This window comes from Helianthus annuus, chromosome 7 (assembly GCF_002127325.2).
Source record: "Helianthus annuus cultivar XRQ/B chromosome 7, HanXRQr2.0-SUNRISE, whole genome shotgun sequence".
NCBI lineage: Eukaryota > Viridiplantae > Streptophyta > Magnoliopsida > Asterales > Asteraceae > Helianthus > Helianthus annuus.
The window spans coordinates 128182856-128202637 of record NC_035439.2 but is presented as its reverse complement, the minus strand read 5'-3'; the positions used below and the strand labels follow the sequence as shown (position 1 = coordinate 128202637).

At 34.4% G+C, this 19782-nt stretch overlaps 1 protein-coding gene across 1 annotated transcript; it reads left to right on the top strand.

The window, feature by feature from the left end:
• Positions 1-12303: 12303 nt before the first annotated feature.
• On the top strand, positions 12304-15192 carry LOC110868526 (elongation factor 1-alpha). The gene is made up of 3 exons (XM_022117715.2): positions 12304-12503; positions 13553-14015; positions 14100-15192. Exons 2-3 carry the CDS (start codon positions 13554-13556, stop codon positions 14985-14987), a joined length of 1350 nt encoding a protein of 449 aa, XP_021973407.1. The 5' UTR covers positions 12304-12503; position 13553; the 3' UTR covers positions 14988-15192.
• Positions 15193-19782: the final 4590 nt, after the last annotated feature.

Here is a 19782-nt window from a genome sequence, read left to right as displayed (position 1 = left end):
AGTCTAAGTACTCGTAGTGACACTAAATTGTATGTGATTTCATGGGTTCTAGTTTGCCCATTAGAATCGACAACGAGTGACTTAGAATCGTAGTAAGTTAGCCCTAATTTATGATGAATAACCATAAACCAATTATTATCACAAGCTTGGCCAAGTTCTTATATATATATATATATAAGTTTATATAGTTATATTAATAATCTAAGCTAAGTCCATCATAGGTTATCATATATTATCATGTAAGTCAAGCATGAAGGATTTACCTCTTTGTATGATTCACCACTACACAAATCATCACAAGGATGATTCGGATGGTCATGAATAACAAGGAACAAATAACTAACTAATACATTAACAAATAAATCATAAAGTGAGGTGTGGAACCAAGTTAGGTTTGCCAAAGCATCCAATGTTCACACTTGCATGAAACATAAGTCTCGCCATATGAACTATGGTAAACTTATGTGACTTCAACACTTGTGGATTGTATTGAACCCTAATAAAACAGAAAGTTTAGAGGTTGTTTGTACCTATAAACTTGTAAGAATTGACTCTAACAAGTTCCACAACCATTGATGGGTTTAGGAGGTTGCTATGTACAAGATTCAAGTAGAAAAAGTTAAGTGTTGTAAAGTTTAACCAAGATTCTTCAAAAACAGAAAGTTTGGACCTCAAAATGGTGATGTTCCACCTTAGATTACCATGGTAATCTTGTGGAAACACTCCTGGAGGTGTTCCAAGCTTTGTAGAAGAAGAAATGGTGAAAAAAGTAGAAGAAAATGAAGTTATGATAACATGAACAAAAACAGAAAATTTATCTTACTTTGGACCTCAAATATGGTGAGGTTTCACCTTAGTTTGCCATGGCCAACTTGTGAAAACATTCCTATAGGTTATCCAAGTAAGTTTGAAGAAGAAACAAAGAAGATTGAAGAAGGAAGTGAGCTAGAACTCACTTTTTAAGACCTTGAACTTTCAGCTCAAAATCAGAGAATTTAGGGGGTTTTAGAGGATTTGTAAGTGTTTGAGAGGTTTGGAAAGTGAAAATGAGAGTTAGGATGAGTCTATTTATAGTGGGGGACTAGGGTCGGGTGTTAGAAGTGAAATAAATGAAGTTAGGTGGGAGATGCAGACCAATAATGGACCAATGCGCAAGCTGTGTTCGTTTGGCTGCGGATCGACCTGCTTCGCGGGTCGCGGAAGTGATCAAGGGGGTGCCACGACGCGCGACCTTGACTCTCTGGGCTGATTTTATTTTTTTGACACTTTTGCCCCTTTATGTTTGAAATGTTTGTTGTTTTAATGTATACTACATATAATTAACATGAACTTATGTTGGAACTAAGTATAAAAGTATAATTTAAGTATTGTGGATATACAATGAAGTATTCGCATGTATGAAATGTTTAAACGCGTAATTACGATAGTTTGTAAGTATACAAGTTTGTGTTTTACGAGAATCACGAATATGCATCAAGTACATATTTGAATTAATTCGTATAAACAAGCATGAATAAGAAATGTATAATTCTTATAAAATAATCAATTTCATTATGATCAACGCCTCAGTTTACGACGATTTGAAACAAAATACGATAACAAGAGACTACAAGTTTCCGAAAACAGAAATACGAGACAATCTTTCTAATTAAGGAAAGTTACAAAAAGCGAGGCGTTACAGTCTCCCCTCCTTCAGGAAATTTCGTCCCGAAATTTATTCAAGAGGAAGACTTTGGAGAAAGCATTTTGGCTAAAATGGTTGACTAAAATCGAGATTTGGAAGTTTGAAGTGTGTGGAAAATGTATGGAAATTTTGAGGAACGAAAAGGATAGACTTGTAAAGATTTTCGCTTGACTAAGGCGATTTGAGGCATTAATCGTAAGTAGAAACGTGCATGTGTGTGTATAGGCAAAGTGAGTTAGGCTAGGTTTGAATAACTTGATGGGTAAAATATTTTAAAAGATGTTACCTAAGAAGAAAAGTTTTTGTGTAAGATGGTTTGTATTTTGATAAAAGGTGCGGCCCACATTGTAGGTTGTAAGAAAGTTTTATCGGTTTTGTGGAGCATCAGTAAAATCACATGTTTGTAGAAAAATTGTTTATTTGTGGAAAAACTAGGATGGTAGGTTTTGGGATTTCAAAAGGTTTTGGTGGTAATGGACCGACTAATTAAAGGTTGTGCGAAATAACGCATGGAAGATAGTTTTAAAAGTAAGGAGTCATTTGACCGAACTGAACCGACGAGGATATCTGTTTAAAGAATTGAACGTTTAGACCGATTTATTGTAAGTAGGGTTTGTATAAAAGTCAAAAGAATAATTGGAAATAATCAGGGTATGAGAGTGAACGAACGATTCAGTAGATGAATGCAAGGATAGGAATGGTATAACTTAACTGGAAATTTGTATTCCACTTTTAATTCTTTTAAGATATTTAAGATCCACATAACCTCACAAGAAGCAGAGCACATTGCTCTATATCTTGCTTCTGCCGTAGATCTTGCTACAACACTTTGTTTTTTAGACTTCCAAGAAACAAGTGAACTTTCCAAAAAAATACGAAAACCAGTAACATGCTTCCTAGAGGCGAAAACACTTAGCCCAATCAGAATCAACAAATCTTTTTAACACAAAGTCATTTTCTTTTTTAAACAAAATCCCTTTACCTAGAGACTGCTTTAGATATTTAAGTATTCTCAAAGCAATCTACAAGTGACACTCTTGTGGAGCATGCATAAACTGACTCAAAAACTGTACAGCATAACTTATATCTGGTCGGGTAATAGACAAATATATCAGTTTGCCAATAAGTTTTGGAAAGCTTGTAACATCTTTAACAACACTTTGATTTTGTCTTAGCTTGTTAACAACAACATGACTTTATTCTTTAGGGGTGTTAACATGTTTAACACCTAAATACCCAAATTCATTAAGTAACTCAAGACAATACTTCCGTTGCTTCAAACAAATACCACTTTAAGAATATAAGACCTTAATACCAAGGAAATATTTTAATACTCTTAAATCCTTGATTTGAAAATTGTCACTTGAAACTTATTTAATTCTTTTTTTTTTTTGAAAGGTAAAAAAAAGAATTAAATATCAACTTATTTAATTCTAAAAATATCAACTTCAGAATTACAAGTGATGACAATGTCATCCACATAGACCAAAAGAACAACAGACACAGACTGATCAGAAAGTATATACATAGAATGATCACATAGACTTTGCACAAAACCCATCTTGAGTAAAACTTCATTTAACTTTTCATTCCATTTTCTAGGTGCCTGTTTTAAACCATATAAGGACTTAACCAACTTACACACTCTAGTATCATTTTCAGGAAAATACCCAGGTGGTAATTGTATATACACATCTTCAAAGATGGACCCATAAAGGAATACATTATTAACATCCAATTGATATATTTGCCAATTATTTTTAACAACCACACTTATGACACGCCTAACATTGACCATTTTAACAACCGAAGAGAAAGTCTCTCCAAAATCAAGCCCTTCACGTTGACTATACCCTTTAGCTCCTAGCCTAGCCTTAAACCTCTCAACTTCACCATTAGATTTATATTTAATCTTGTATATCTATTTACATCCTATGGGCTTTCTATCTTTAGGAAAATTTACCAAAGTCCAAGTACCATTCCTATACAAAGCTCCCATCTCTTTATTCATAGCATCTACCCACCCAGAATCTTTAACAGCATCACTAAAGCAAGTTGGTTCAACTGTTTTATTCAAATTAGACACAAAACACATATTATCAACTGACAAATTTGAATAGTTAACAGATTTCTCAATACCATATTTAACTTTACCCTCAACTATAAACTCATCAAATCTTTTAAGCATAGAAAAATTTCTAGAAGATCTTCTAACATGTTGTGTGTCCTCAGATATGTTTGTGTCAACATTTGACCCTGAAGTATCCTCTACCCTACCACTATTACCCTGATCACTACTGCTCACCTGCTCTGTTTGTTGAACAAGATCAACATCAGAAATAGGGGCTGATGTAGAGGGTGACTGTGGTTGCTGATCATCACTAACATGATCATGAACACCACTTGTACCCTCTTCATCATTGGGGATGTTAGGAACTTCATATGCAACATTGTCAAATATATATATATATATATGTGTATATATATATATATATGATTCAGATTTATTTCACACACATCTTCTTGGTTATCAAATGACTTAATCTTAAAAGAGTGCACATTTTCACAGAACTGACATCTCTAGAAAAAAAAATTTCTTATTGTCCAAACTCCACAATTTATACCCTTTTTTTGACATTTGAATAAGTAAGAAAAACACATTTGTCTACATGGTATGTAAACTTATTAGATTCATTTAAAATTGTACTAAAACACAAACATCCAAAGTTCCTCAAATGTGACAAAGAGGGTCTAAATCCAAACATCATTTTTAAAGGACTCCTACCATTCAACACATAAGAGGGTAACTTGTTAATTAGATATACAACAGTTAGAATGGAGTCTGACCAAAATCTCAAAGGCAAACCACCCTGAAATATCATGGCCCTAGCTGTGTTTAAAAGATGCCTATGTTTCCTTTCCACCACACCATTCTGTTGTGGTGTATAGGAACAAGAGGTTTGATGTAAAATACCTTCAGATTTACAAAACATATGCATGTTATTATTCACAAATTCAGTCCCATTGTCACTCCTAAACACCTTAATTTTCTTTTTAAACTGAGTTAAGACCTGTTCATAGAAATCTTTTAAATTTTCAAACACTTCAGTTTTATTTGACAAAAAATAACACCACACAGACCTTGAAAAATCATCCACAATTGTCAAAAAAATACTTAAACCCTTCATAACTTGTGACTTTGTATGGACCCCACAAATCCAAATGTACTAAGTCATCAACAGATTTAGTTTTATGTTCACTCAAAGGAAATGGGACCCTAACTTGCTTTGCTCTATGACATATCTCACATGGACCATGATCACTAGAGTTTATGTTAAGATTTTGTTTTAACACAACTAATACCTAATCTGGAGGGTGCCCTAGCCTACCATGCCAAGTAAAAGACTTCATAGAACTATTAAAACAAGCATTAACAGTATTACCATTACTTCCTATAAAATACAACCCACTATCCTGACTACCATTCACCGAGATTTTCCTTGACCTAAAATCTTGTAATACACAACTATCCTCATTACCGACAACTGAAACATGATTATCTTTAGCCAACTTGTACACAGACAACAAGTTAACACAATAGTCAGGAACATAAAAAACATCTTTCAAAACTATATCCTCTGTCAGTTTTAGATTACCAATTTTTAAAACTTTAACATTAGTTCCATTTGGATGACCAACAGTAATACCAAACTCAGACACATCAACTGCATTTATTAAATTTTCATCAGTTTTAACCATGTCTTAACTTGCACCAGAGTCAACAATCCACCTATAGTTATTACTAAACATGACAGAACTGGAACAACTAACAAAGTTAGACACATTAAAACACTCACTTCCTATATTAGGATTCTGAGACTCTGACCCACTTTTTTCATATAACTTGGTAATCTGCTCAGGTGTAAAAGGTAAACCAGACACACTAGTAGAAGCAGATGTTCCAATAACAAAATTAGATTTATTATTATTATTATTAGTAAAGTTGCCTTTATTAGGTGGATTATTATTAACTCTTTTCTTAAAACCTTGGGGATAACCAACAATTTCAAAACACCTATCAATGGTATGACCCAATATATTGCAGTGTTAGCATTAGGTCCTCTAGTTAATCTTCTTTTAGAATCAAAACCTTGATTAGACTTAGACACAGAAGACACACTCTGTGTTTTAGACCCACTACTATACAATCCATGTGACTCTTCTCTATAAACAATAGAGAATGCCACCTTAACTTAGGGAAATGGTTCTCTTGTCAAAAGATTAGTTATCACTGGCTGATAAACATCATCAAGGCCCATGAGAAACTGCATTAGTTTTATTAATGTTGAAAAGTCAATGTAATCCTTAGCAGCTTGACAAGAACAAGAAGGCATATGAAGCATAGCATCAAACTGCTTCCACATTGTTGTCAACCTGTTATAATACCTAGCAACAGTGCTGCCATTTTGAGAAATAATATTAATTTTTTTATATAAGTCATAGACAACAAAACCATCAACCTTGTAAAAAGACTATTTAAGATCAGTCCAAACTTCAGAAGCCAACTTAGAGAAAACTTGACCAAGAAAAAGTTCCTCATAAATATAGTTTAACAACCATGTTAACACGATATAGTTACATCTATCCCACTGATTAGCTAAAACATCATCATCCTTAGATTTTTCCACTTTACCATCAATAAACCTATATTTGTTTTTAGCTTCTAATGCAAGCTTCATAGCACTCGACCAAACAACATAATTCTCGGCACCCTTTAGTTTAATACTAATAATAGTCAAAGCACTCGAATCACTTGGATGAAGGTATAAGGGGTCTCCTATGTCTAGTTTGTTAATCAAAGTTTGTGAGGTACTACCAGGATCCATTTATAACAATAAAAAATAGAATACACAAAATAACAAACAGAAGTCAATCAAACAACAACAATCAACAAGAATCACAAACTGCAGACTGTGTTAGAGGCCAGATTCCTGGTTCATCACTCTATAGGTGCCTGGACAAGCATAATACAGGTGCACAACCACTATAATTGATGTGCGTTAGGTGTAATATAATTTAGGTATATATTTTAAGCCTTTTTTTACACTTTTTAGCCAAGTTTTAAATTTATAAAACACGATATTTACTAACACTAAATACACATATGGGCAAGTGCACCCATCGTGGATGTAGTATAGTGTTGGTAAGATACCGAGGTCGTCCAAGAACACAAGAGCTTTTAGTACCGGTTTATCCTCAACGTCTAACCAAATCAAAATGTTAGAAAAAAGTTTTAAACTAAGAAAATAAAACTAACTAAAATGCTGAAAAATAAAATAAAAATAAAAACAGATAGACAAGATGAATCACTTGGATCCGACTCGTGTGTAGTGTAACCTTTGATTATTTTCGCACTTTTGCACTTGTTTAAGAGATTATCTTAGTTATTATAGTAGGCCCCTCTTTTGAAGGTGACGTTACCCTCAACCCAGTAGTTTGAGTCAGCAAGGATATAATCCTAAAGGGTCGGATTATTGAAAGATAATGAATTAAGTTATTAATGCATAATGTGGTAGGCCCATCTTTTGAAGGCGACGTTACCCTCAGCTAAGTAGTCTGAGTCAGCAGGGATACAGTCCTAAGTAGCTGGGTTAAAGTTTTAATAGTAGTTTAACTTATGAGGGGATCAAACAGTTTGGACCCCCGCCATCCAATACCTTTGGGTATTGAAGGAGGTCCTACTAAATTTGACCCATGTCCTTTGCAGGATCTATACACTGAACAATGACAAGACTCTTACCAAACCGTTCCCTTAACCCCCGACCAGGTAGCCAACATACCTCCATATAGACCGTGGAGATATGAATGGTGAAAATCTTTTATTTTATACAGACAGTAAAATGATGCCAAGACACCACGGACAAACGATAAGGAAAAATCACCTTCAACATAAGAAACTAGTAATTAAAGTCACTAATACAAAACCAATTAAAAAGTGCAAAAGATTAAAAATAAAAAGTATTACACTAAACACTTGTCTTCACCAAGTGATGTAAGAGACTTAGGCAAACATGGCCTTTGTTTGTCTGTCAAGAACTCTTACGATCAATCTTGGATCCCGAGACGACTTGCACACTCTATGATGGACAATGGATGATGGTGGTGGATGATGGTGTTATGGTGGTGGTGGGTGGTGGGTGAAGTGTGAGAGAGGTGGTGTGCCAAGGGATGAGTTGCAAGAGCTCCAAACACTCCTATTTATAGGCTGAACAGAAGCTCGGGGCACGACCCCGTGTCCGCTGGGCACGACCCCGTGTCCATCTGATTCTCTCTCTTCATTAATTGTAATTCGCAATTACAATAAATGCGCCTGCAGGAAGTTGACCACGCCCCCGTGTCCGCTGGGCACGGCCCCGTGGTGGGCAACAGAAGCTTTCATGAGTTTGTCTTTTCTGCTGGCACTTGGGCACGGCCCCGTGCTCACTGGGCACGGGGCATGTTCAGTCTTTTGTCTTTTTTGTTTTGCTTGGGAAGATGCTGTCGGGGGGTCGGGCATATCACTTTTGTTCCCTTTCTTGTATTTATGTTAGATTTTGCTGTCTTTTTGCTTCTTTTGTTATTTTGAGCTCATTTAATCCTGAAAATACAAAAAGGAAGACAAAAGCACACTTTTTCCAACATTAGTACTAAAAAAAGGGTTAGTTTTGTGCCAAATTTGATGTAATTTATATGTTGCATTTTGTGCACATCAATAATCTACAAGACAACAAATAAAAATGCACAAGAACAATGCAACAGACAAACATGCATACTCGATCAAGTGCCAGTCCGACTAGCCCGATAACAACAATGCCTAGGACTCACAAATGAAGTGCAACAGACAAATAAAAGTAAGAGAGGAGAAATCTCACAACAGCTTTTAACTCCCTCCAAGCAGATCTGAAACTGTAACCTTCTAGGGTTACAATCCGCAGATCAGAAAGCCAACTAAACCAGGTCAGTTTGCCTTGAAATCTTATAAGGATTTCAGAGACCAACACAGGATGTAATAACACTAGAAGGTAATAGATCTTTCACTAGAATCTCCAAACCCTAACTAGGGTTTTTGCCATACTAGATCCGTAACGACACGCTTCACAAGATCCAGATCTACAATGTTCTTCGAGTATAGAAGAACACAAACACCAAACAATAAGCAACAGAACCTAAAGAACACATAGCGGAACAACCAAAATCTTTAATCAAGAGCCAATAAGCACTGATACCATGTAAAATGGTATGAATCAACCAGAAATAGACAATAACACCAAATATAGTGACAAAACGACGACGAAAAACTTTTATTATGTTAACCAACCCATAAAACACCCTACTACCCAAGATCTTACCAATAGTAATATCAATATAACAAAATACAAAGAGATATGATCAACTGATGATAATCCGTTGACCAATCAGAGAAATACAACCAAATACAATGATTCACAGGATCAACAGCAACAACATATCCACAAAAAAGGATCAGCAACTAAACAAGATCCACACTGGATCAATAACAGATCGTAACAACTTGAACGGACATAGAGAAGATCTGATGTGGTAGGTGAGATGAGAGAGAGAGTGTGTGTGTGTGAATGAGCGAATTGTCCAGAAACCCTAGATCTCCTCCCTTTTATACCAGCATCTTTCAATCTTTCACTTTGCCCCTACATATTCACACTTTAACCCTTCGCATATGAACCTGCACACTCTCAACCCTTTATCAGTCCACCAACACAATTAAGCCCACAACATAAGCCCACAACATAGGCCCAATTATCATATAAATAAATGAACCAGATTAACAGGCCCAATATACATGATGTATGAATTATATAAAATATGTAATAACATATTTTAACAGTAGAACTAGTAAAATCCGGCAACCATATTCAATACAACCCAGTTCAACGTGTTTTTATTGTGTGTTTTTTAATGTGTAATGATTATATATATTTGTTATGATATTGTATTTTGTTATGTTCCTCTCATCGACCCGATCCAAACGACAACCAACCCGCAAATTCTAAGGTTTGGTTGTGAAAAATCTAAACACGAAAAAATGGACCCCATTGAAAAAAAAAATCTTGGATCCGCCATTGTTTATGCCGATAGTAATAATTATATATATATATACACACACACACACACACACATTACACACTACACATATAATTTATATAGGATTATGAATAGTATTTGCTTTTGATTGGTACCGATACCGTGATAAACTGAACTGATACCGTCCCAACAATATCGATGCCACAAAGATTTTTACCAAACTATATCGGTACCGGTATTAGTACTATCAGAACCGTCAACGATATTCGTTTTTTATGGTGCGATTGATGTAAAACACGTATCGTCATCCTTTTTGGCATATCACGCCTTTATGTTTTGGGTTTTCTTTATCAGTTGAACTGATTTTTTGCCGACCAAATACCCGCTGCAATGCGCGAGGGAATTATATATATATTGATTTCGAGGGACGATGAATAGTAACTTTATTTTTATAACAATATATATTTTTTTATTATTTTAATATTTAATATATTATAATAGTTTATTATTATATTTACTTTTAATAACATATTGTTCTTTTTTTTTAAACATCTATTTCCTTTACATTTTTTTATTAATTGTTTTTTTCTTTTTTAACATATATTAATTTATCGATTAATTTGATACTTCTTTAATACGTTTATAACTTTTTTCTAAAAACTTAAGTACGTAGTTGTGCTTGATTTCTTTCCCTGACATTACGTTATAAGTTTTGTTAAAACGAGATTATACTCAAAATAAAGTATTTATTTGGTATCATAAAACGGTACGATTAAAAACTAAATCGTTATAATGGTTTGACTTTCTAAACAACATGCTTTATTTTCAAATCACGTTTGTTTTACATTATTATTTGCTCGGTTTCATCGCAACGCGCGATATAAAAAAACTAGTTTTAAATTAAACTACATAGTATATTACTTATATGTTTTACTTTTCTATTTACGTTATTTATATATTGAATTATTTTTAATGTTTTAATTTATTTAAAAATATTGTACTTCTAATATTTTTAAAGTATCTCCTTAAAACGATAAATTAATATAAATACAAATGATTTTGTGATATGAAATCATGTGATGTGTAGGATATACATATCTCACAATCTCACATGGTTCATGGTTGAAAGTCTCAAAGGCCCACCCATCAAAATCAGTCATTACTTTATGGGTTGACTAACCTTGTTCAAATGCATTGCATGTTATGTTAGTGGGAAATGTGATCTAGATTTCCATCTTGCAATTATAAATCAAGTTTAATATCAAAGTTTTGATGATTTGTTATATTTGAGTGTTAGTACTTATTTTAGGGAATTAATTTTCTTCTCTCTTAGAGTGAAAGTTATGATTTATAAAATTTGAGAATTCTTGTTTATAAGATACTTATATTTAAGCGCTTAAGTTTTGGTAAACTTGTATTTATAAATTATTATAAATCTGTAACACATACCCGATCTCAATTGTGAGCTATTCATGGAAGCAAGTGTCTATTGATGTTTTAGATAATCCTTGTAGAGAGAAAAAATACGTTAAAACGAGGGTTAGAAAACACAAAGATTAGGATAACACTTAGATGCTATCGAACACACCAACAATTAAACGTTAAATTCATTATTGATCTGTTTTTAACTCATGAGAAACTAAATGATTTATCATCTTTCACCATCTTGAAAATCTGAAGTCTCTTATTGTTGAAGACAACTTCGTTTCAGAGCCGGACCAATAGTACAAGTAACCCAGACTTGAACCTATAACCTCCAAAAAAATAGGATCCCACTTAAATGAAAATCAATATGCTAACTATTAATATTAGTGCAAACTTATTGTTTTATATTTGTTTGATTCCGCGTCGACGGTGGTGGTGGGTGGCAATGACGATTGGCGTTGGCAGCGGTGGTTGGTGGCGGCGATGGCGTCAGTGGTGGTGGGTGGTGACAAAAGTGGTGGGTTGTGGTGTTGTTGATAAATGGTGCAGAGGGGATGAAATGAAAAAAAAAACATGGGGGTGGATGGAATGATTTTGAGAGAATTGAATGTCTGATGGAATGAGTGATTCCATTCCATTGACCAACCAAACAATTATTTTCTTTATTCCCTCGTAATTATCCATTCCATTCCGTCTCTTATTCATGCATACCAAACACTACCTTATAGTTATATTAGATTTTGCTTGTTTCCAAACACGAATAAATTTCATTTTGTATTGCGTCTCCAAAAAGATTGAAACGACCCTTCATTTCTAACCCGCCACTGGACCCAACAACTCGTTAATATAACCACATAAAAGTAAAATTGTTACCCTTTGAACTTTGAACTTTGAACTAGTGGAAAAAACTACAAGGCCATGTTCCAAGTGTTTAACACATGGGACCAGGGGTTACCCAAAAAATTATTATAAAAAATAAAAAAATAATAATAAAGGACATGAGTTGATATTAATGAAACCTAGCAAGGACACAATCGTAATTAAACATCTCACTTATACCTAAACGACAATAAAAAAGCAAATTATAGGAAGGAGGCTGGCTAGGGCATCTGAGTATAGAATCCACATATGATTCCCTCACAACCGTCAGATCACATAATCCAACGGCTCACAGAAAAACCCTAATTTCATGCCTTCTTTACTTCACTTATAAAACCTCTCTTTGCACCTCACCTCTTCCATTCTTCATCTTTCTCCATCTTCTTGAGAGCTACTTTGCAGATAATTCGTTAAGGTCAGCTCTAATCTTCAACTTTTTGTATACTAATTAGTCGTTGTTGTAGTACGTACGCGTTTGTTGCTGTATAGATCTGCTTGTTGTTTAGTTTCTAGACCTGATTTGTTGTTTTCAGATCGATCTGTTAATCTTCAGCTTTTTGTATAGTATTCAGTTGTTGTAGTACGTATGATTCTGTAATTGTGTAGATCTGCTTGTTGTTTAGGTTTTAGACCTGATTTGCTTTCATCAGATTGATCGGTAATCTGTTTGTAGTTTTGAGTATGTTTGTGTATACATGTATATCTTAGATTGATCTGTTTCTAGTGAATTAGTTGTTTCAGTATGTATGCGTTTGTACTATTGTAGATCTGATTGTTGTTTAGGTTTTAAACTTGATTTGTTGTTATCAGATTTATCTCTTTTTAGTTTTGAGTATCTGTGTTTATGCATCTCAGATTAATTTGTTTTTAGTGAATTAGGTGTTGTAGTCTTCAGATTGATTTCTTTTTATAAGCATCTGTAGTTTTGTAGATCTGCTTGTTTAGGTTTTAGAACTGATTTGTTGTTATCGGATTGATCTGTTTTTACTTGAGTGTGTATATATCTCAGATTTATAAGCTAAATTTATCGTTTCGTTGATCTATAATAATGGATGATTTGGTGATGATTTGTTTTCAGGTTTATCTGTTTTCAGTTTTGTGTATATATATGTGTGTGTGTGTATCAGATTGATCTGTTCTTAGTGTAGAGGATGTGTTGTTGTTATAAGCTCAGTCAATTGTTCTGTTGATTGATTGTAATGGATGATATGTTTTCATAATAATCTGTTATTTATCTGTTTTTATCGTAGAGTATGTGTATGTAGTTGTTTATATGTTGAATTAATCGTTATGCTGACTGATTGTAGTGAACCTGTTTCCTGTGTTTAAAATCTTATTTGACTTATTAGTAACATGTTTGGTTTTTTGTAAATTTTCTCATATGAAGAATCCGTTTAAATCGATGTAAAGAAAGCTGTTGAGTTATATATTTAGATTTTTTTAACAGTTTGTTTTATATTGCAGGATGGGTAAGGAAAAGATTCATATCAGCATTGTCGTCATTGGACATGTCGACTCCGGCAAGTCCACAACCACAGGTCACCTTATCTACAAGTTGGGTGGTATTGACAAGCGTGTGATCGAAAGATTCGAGAAGGAAGCTGCTGAGATGAACAAGAGGTCCTTCAAATACGCATGGGTGCTCGACAAACTTAAGGCTGAGCGTGAAAGAGGTATCACCATCGATATTGCCCTGTGGAAGTTTGAGACCACCAAGTACTACTGCACTGTCATCGATGCTCCCGGACATCGTGATTTCATTAAGAACATGATTACCGGTACTTCCCAAGCTGACTGTGCTGTTCTTATCATTGACTCCACCACTGGTGGTTTTGAGGCTGGTATTTCCAAGGATGGTCAGACCCGTGAGCACGCTCTTCTTGCTTTCACCCTTGGTGTCAAGCAAATGATCTGCTGCTGTAACAAGGTAAACGGGCTTGTTTATGTTTTCTAAACATTTAACGTTGTTCGGTTTTGTATCCTGTTTGCTAATGGTCTGTTTAACGTGTAGATGGATGCCACCACACCAAAGTACTCGAAGGCGAGGTACGATGAGATTGTTAAGGAAGTTTCATCCTACTTGAAAAAGGTCGGATACAACCCTGACAAAATCCCATTCGTGCCAATCTCTGGTTTTGAGGGAGACAACATGATTGAGAGGTCCACCAACCTTGACTGGTACAAGGGTCCAACCCTTCTTGAGGCTCTTGACCAAATCAATGAGCCCAAGAGACCCTCAGACAAGCCCCTTCGTCTCCCACTTCAGGATGTGTACAAGATCGGTGGTATTGGAACTGTGCCAGTGGGACGTGTTGAGACCGGTGTGATCAAGCCCGGTATGGTTGTAACCTTCGGACCATCAGGGTTGACCACTGAAGTCAAGTCCGTTGAGATGCACCACGAAGCTCTTCAAGAGGCTCTCCCCGGTGACAACGTTGGGTTCAACGTCAAGAACGTTGCAGTTAAGGATCTCAAGCGTGGTTACGTTGCATCAAACTCCAAGGATGATCCTGCTAAGGGTGCCGCCAGTTTCACTTCCCAGGTTATCATCATGAACCACCCTGGCCAGATCGGTAACGGTTACGCCCCGGTTCTCGATTGCCACACCTCCCACATTGCCGTCAAGTTCTCTGAACTCTTGACCAAGATCGACAGACGATCTGGTAAGGAGCTCGAGAAGGAGCCTAAGTTCTTGAAGAACGGAGATGCCGGTATGGTTAAGATGCTTCCCACCAAGCCCATGGTTGTCGAGACCTTTGCTGAGTACCCACCACTTGGTCGGTTTGCTGTGAGGGACATGCGTCAGACGGTTGCTGTCGGTGTTATCAAGAGTGTTGACAAGAAGGACCCAACTGGAGCTAAGGTGACCAAGGCTGCAGCCAAGAAGGGAGCCAAGTGAGAGGGTGGTTTGTGTTTTGGTTTATGGAGTATTTTATGGTTTTCTGTCGTTTTGTTTACTAGTTTTGAACTTTATTTTGTTGAAGAGTTTTGTTATTTGATCCTTGAAGCTTTCATTATTGTGCAAGTTTTATGGGTTACAGACTTTTGTTGTGGGTTAAATTATAGTAATCATGAGTTGCTAGTTGGTGGTTTAAAAATTTTTATATTTGTTGTCCAATTTTTTTTAATAGTCTCGTGCATCTTTTACTATCTTTTTACTCTCTTGTAATGAGATTACAGGCGGCGTTACCAAAAACTTAGATCTATATAGAAACATTGTTTGTTATTATTGGCTTTAGTTCATAGTATATATTATTTGTAAAATAGTAATTAAGTTTTAAAAGTGGTTTTAAGTGTCGTGGTAACCATTGTCATGTGAAGTTTTGTTTCTTTTTCTCCTTTTATGTAAATAAAAGTTTTAAAAGTGTTCAAATAAAGTAAAAGTTTTTTCATCCACATGCTAGCGTCATGTGGATTGTGACTTGTTTTTTAAGTAGGTGATGCCTTGTTTGCGTTGCGGGACGATGGTTGAATAATTCTCAGCCATTTAAAAATACAGTTCTATAGTTTTGCTAGAAATAAAAAATAAAAAGAGTGTTAGGCAGCTCTTTGACACGATTTTTAGCTGGGGACAAAGTCATGTTTTTATTTTTACATGGGTGAAAAATCAATTTTTTTTTTCGAGTGTAAAATCCTAATTTTTAGCTAGGGGAAAATCATAATTTTATTTTGCACTGTGAGCAAAAACGTAATTTTGAATTGAGGGTGATATCGTAATTTTGAACCGAGGGAAACTTTGTAAATTTTAACTGGGGGCAAAAGCATAAATTTATTTTGAACTGGGGCAAATACGTAATTTTAAACTGTGGACAAAAGCGTAATGTTAAAGTAGGTATACAATAATAGAGTAGGAGTTGGCTACAAAACCATTTTTTCCTACAAAGTGTAGGAAACCTCCTACATGTGACATGTGACAATTGGAGTTTTTAATCAAAAGGGTATTAAGGTAATTTAATTATTATTTTAATTATGGATTATATTAATAGATTAACTAACTAAACAGATAATTAAGGAAACTAAATATCTCATTGAAATCAAATCGACAGTTTCGTTTAAATTATACAATTGATACAACATATTTCCAGAGCATTCATATTGCATCTGGTTCTTCATAACATCTTTACTGATCAAAATCATGGCGTCAAATGTTATGGTTGATTGCGGTGATGGTAAAGTTTTATGATATTGCATAAACTTGAATTTTTGTTTGATGTGCTGTAGCAGTTGTATGATTTATCTAACAATGATTACGATAATGAATTAATGTTGGAGGATTTCTTGACAGTGTGTTTTAATAGTAAGCAGACTAATACCGTTGTGTTTTAGCAGCAAACAGACTAATACCATTGTGCTTTAGGAGTTTATAATTGGATTAATTAGAGGATTTATTGTCATTGTGTTTTAAACATTCACAATGTAACATGTGTTTTACCAGCTGCAATCCTTTATGAACAATTTCTTGACGATGTGTTTTACCAGCTGCAATCCTTCATGAATAATTTCTTGACGATGTGTTTTACCAGTTACAAGTTAATTCACAGTGTGTTATAGCAGTTTATGTTTTAGAAAAGAGATGTATTTTGCAATTATTAACGTGTTTTTAGGAAGAAGATGTATTTGTAATTTCTTGACAATGTGTTTTACTAGTCATAGGTTAATTCACAACGTGTTATACCAGTTATGATTCACAAATGACATGTCTTTTGTGGTTTCTTGGTGTTGTGTTTTATAATTTTTGAGTTCTTCACGATGTGTTATATTGTATAACACACCATACAAGTTAAATGACGTTGTGTTATATTGTATGATTCACGATATTTTTACTTGGGTTTCTTCACGATGTGTGATATGATTCGCGATGTGTTTTCTTAACGTTGTGTTTCTTCATGAAGGAGAGAAGGAAGAGAGAGAGAGAGGGGGGGGGGACGGACGGAGAGAATCGCTAGAAATGTGGAGTGATTTATGGGATGACTATTATTTCCATGTTTAAAACAAGCTAAATGACACATCTACCCCTAATTAATTAAATCATCCTATTTTTAAGACACACATATTACCAAAATGCCACCAAGATGATCTCAACCATCAAACACACTCATCCAATGGTCAAAATCACTTCCTACACTTTGTAGGAAAAACACACTTTGTAGAGGAACCTCACCCTAAAATAATAAACTGGTGTAAATTCGTAATTTTAAGCCTGGGGGGGGGGGGGGCAAAATTTTATTTTGAATTGGGGCGAAAACGTAATTTTGGCTTAGGGTAAAAGCGTAATTTTTTACCGAGGGTGAAATAGTATTTTAGCTCGGAGCAAAAGGGTAAATGTATTTTGAAGTTGAGACAAAACCGTATTTTTTAACTGGGGGCAAAAACGTAATTTTAAACTGGATATAAACTAATAAATTGGGTGTTCCAATAGGTATCGCTCGCCGCCCATTTGAACCAGGGGGAGAGAAATACTATTGCAGGGCAAAAACGAAATTTTAAAGTGTGTATAAAATAATAAACTGTTTGGTCCAATGAGGGAGAGGCGGCCGCCAATTTGAAGCAATGGCAGGGTGATACTATTCCTTGCCATTAAATTTAATATCGAACTGTGGGCAATATCGTAATTTCAAACAAAGGATAAAATCGTAATTTGACAGGACTTATAAATAACTATTTTATTTTATGCAAAGAAAAAAAAAAAGCTGGCCGCCATTTCGGCCAACCATTTGCTTTCCCTATTCCCGCCGACATCTTCACACTTGTGATTGTATATGTTGGAAATGTAAAATATACTTTTTTTTCTTTTTAGTAAATACAATTTCATATATTAAAATAATCTAATCCTAACAGCTTATGTCCCATTTTTTTTATATATATGAAAAAAAGGACATGACTCGATTTGAATGTTAAGTTATCTAATTAGGGACAAAAACGATACATGTGACCTAATTAGAATAGTTTTAAAACTTGGTTACCATTCTGTGACATTTTCCTTCTAGTTATATAATAAAACTAGAGTTAAATGTCATTTTAGTCTCTGTGGTTTGGACGATTTTGTGAGTTTAGTCCAAATGTTTCATTTTTAGTCTGTGGGTCCAAAAAGGTTTCACAGTTGTCATTTTAGTCCACTGGGTTAACTTCATCCATTATTTCTGTTAACGAGAAGGGTAATTCGGTCATTTTGTATGTAATTCTGTTAACTAGAAGGGCAACTCGGCCACATAAAATGACTAAAATGGCAACAGTGAAACATTTTCGGACCAACAGGCGAAAAATGAAACCTTTGGACTAAACTGGGAAAATGACCCAAACACAAGAACTAAAATGACATTTAACTCAATAAACTATTAAGGATTAGTCTTATTCGGTCCTGTTTTCTTCCTTTTATTATTTCTACTGTTTATCATAATAAACCAGATAAATTATTCAACTTAAATTTTCATATGATACTACTAGATTTACAAACAAATGAAACCTTCTACAATTATTTAACTAAAATTTATATACGATCCTAGATTTACTTAAATGATATACTTACATAAAAAAGAATATTATGTGGTAAAAGATTACAATAGATTACATTAGTTTATAATCGTAAAGTTTTATATGACACGGGATAAAGCATATGAGAGTTGAGACTAGAACTCAGCTCGTTTACAATAAACAAACAAAATAAATATCCAGTAAAATAATAATCTATATTGAAAGTTATATTTTTATAAAAATATTAAAATAATCAACTAATTAATTTATTAGTTTTAGAATAGTTCATAAAATAAAATTAATCAAAATAATAAAAGAAAAAAAAAAGAAAAGAAAGAAAAAAAATAACAGAAAAAGAGAACAATTATGAAAATTCCATATTTGGTTGTTTATGGGTATTTTTGTCATTTCACATCTACTTAATATAAAAAACTAACGTTTATCCACGTTAAAGATTATATAAGTAACATTCAAGCATACCACAAGAAACAAGAATGTAATTTAAAAAAATTGGAGACAAAACTTGAAATTTAGTCAAACCACAGACACATTTTTCTCTTTCTAAAAGGTAAAAAATATGACTAAAATAAATTGTTTAAATTAAATAACCATTTACCTGACGAGCTAGATATAAGGCTATGCGGTATGGTGATGGTCCTTCCTTGGAGGATGATCCGTCACGTAGATCGGGTGTGAGGATGGGACAAAGAGGATGCAGGTGAGGAAATGGGGGGGAATGAACCTAATATGTATATATATAAGTTATATGTATAGGTGTGCGAGGGGGAGGACCGTCCTAAACGGCCTGGTGGAGACGTGGAGGACGCCGGAGCTGGGGGCGAGATGGGAGGCGGTGCGGCGCCGTTTCGTAACGTCCCTAGGACGATGCCCATACCGTAAAGCCTAATAATAACATTTCTTACAAGTTGACATCAATAATGAGTTTTTAATGCTTAGTTAAAGATGTAAATACATCATGCTTATTTGAAGATGTAAACAAATCAAGTACTTAAAAGCTTATTAAGATATTCATTAAAAGCTAAAATCAATTCGAGTTTGAATCCATAAATTGATGCTCATTTAATAATTGATCTAAGTTTCATATGTCAAGCTCTAGTAGGCTAAACAAACCCATTATTCAAGTAAATATAACAATATATTTATTTAATATACTATTACTGTAGCTAAAGAATATATATTATATGTATTAAGGAATGGTTATT

Excerpts from the sequence above, each read along its gene's own strand:
- LOC110868526 (XM_022117715.2), top strand. The coding sequence starts at position 13,554 with ATGGGTAAGGAAAAGATTCATATCAGCATTGTCGTCATTGGACATGTC. Across the intron at positions 14,016-14,099 it reads TGATCTGCTGCTGTAACAAG|ATGGATGCCACCACACCAAA; the intron begins GTAAACGGGCTT and ends TTTAACGTGTAG.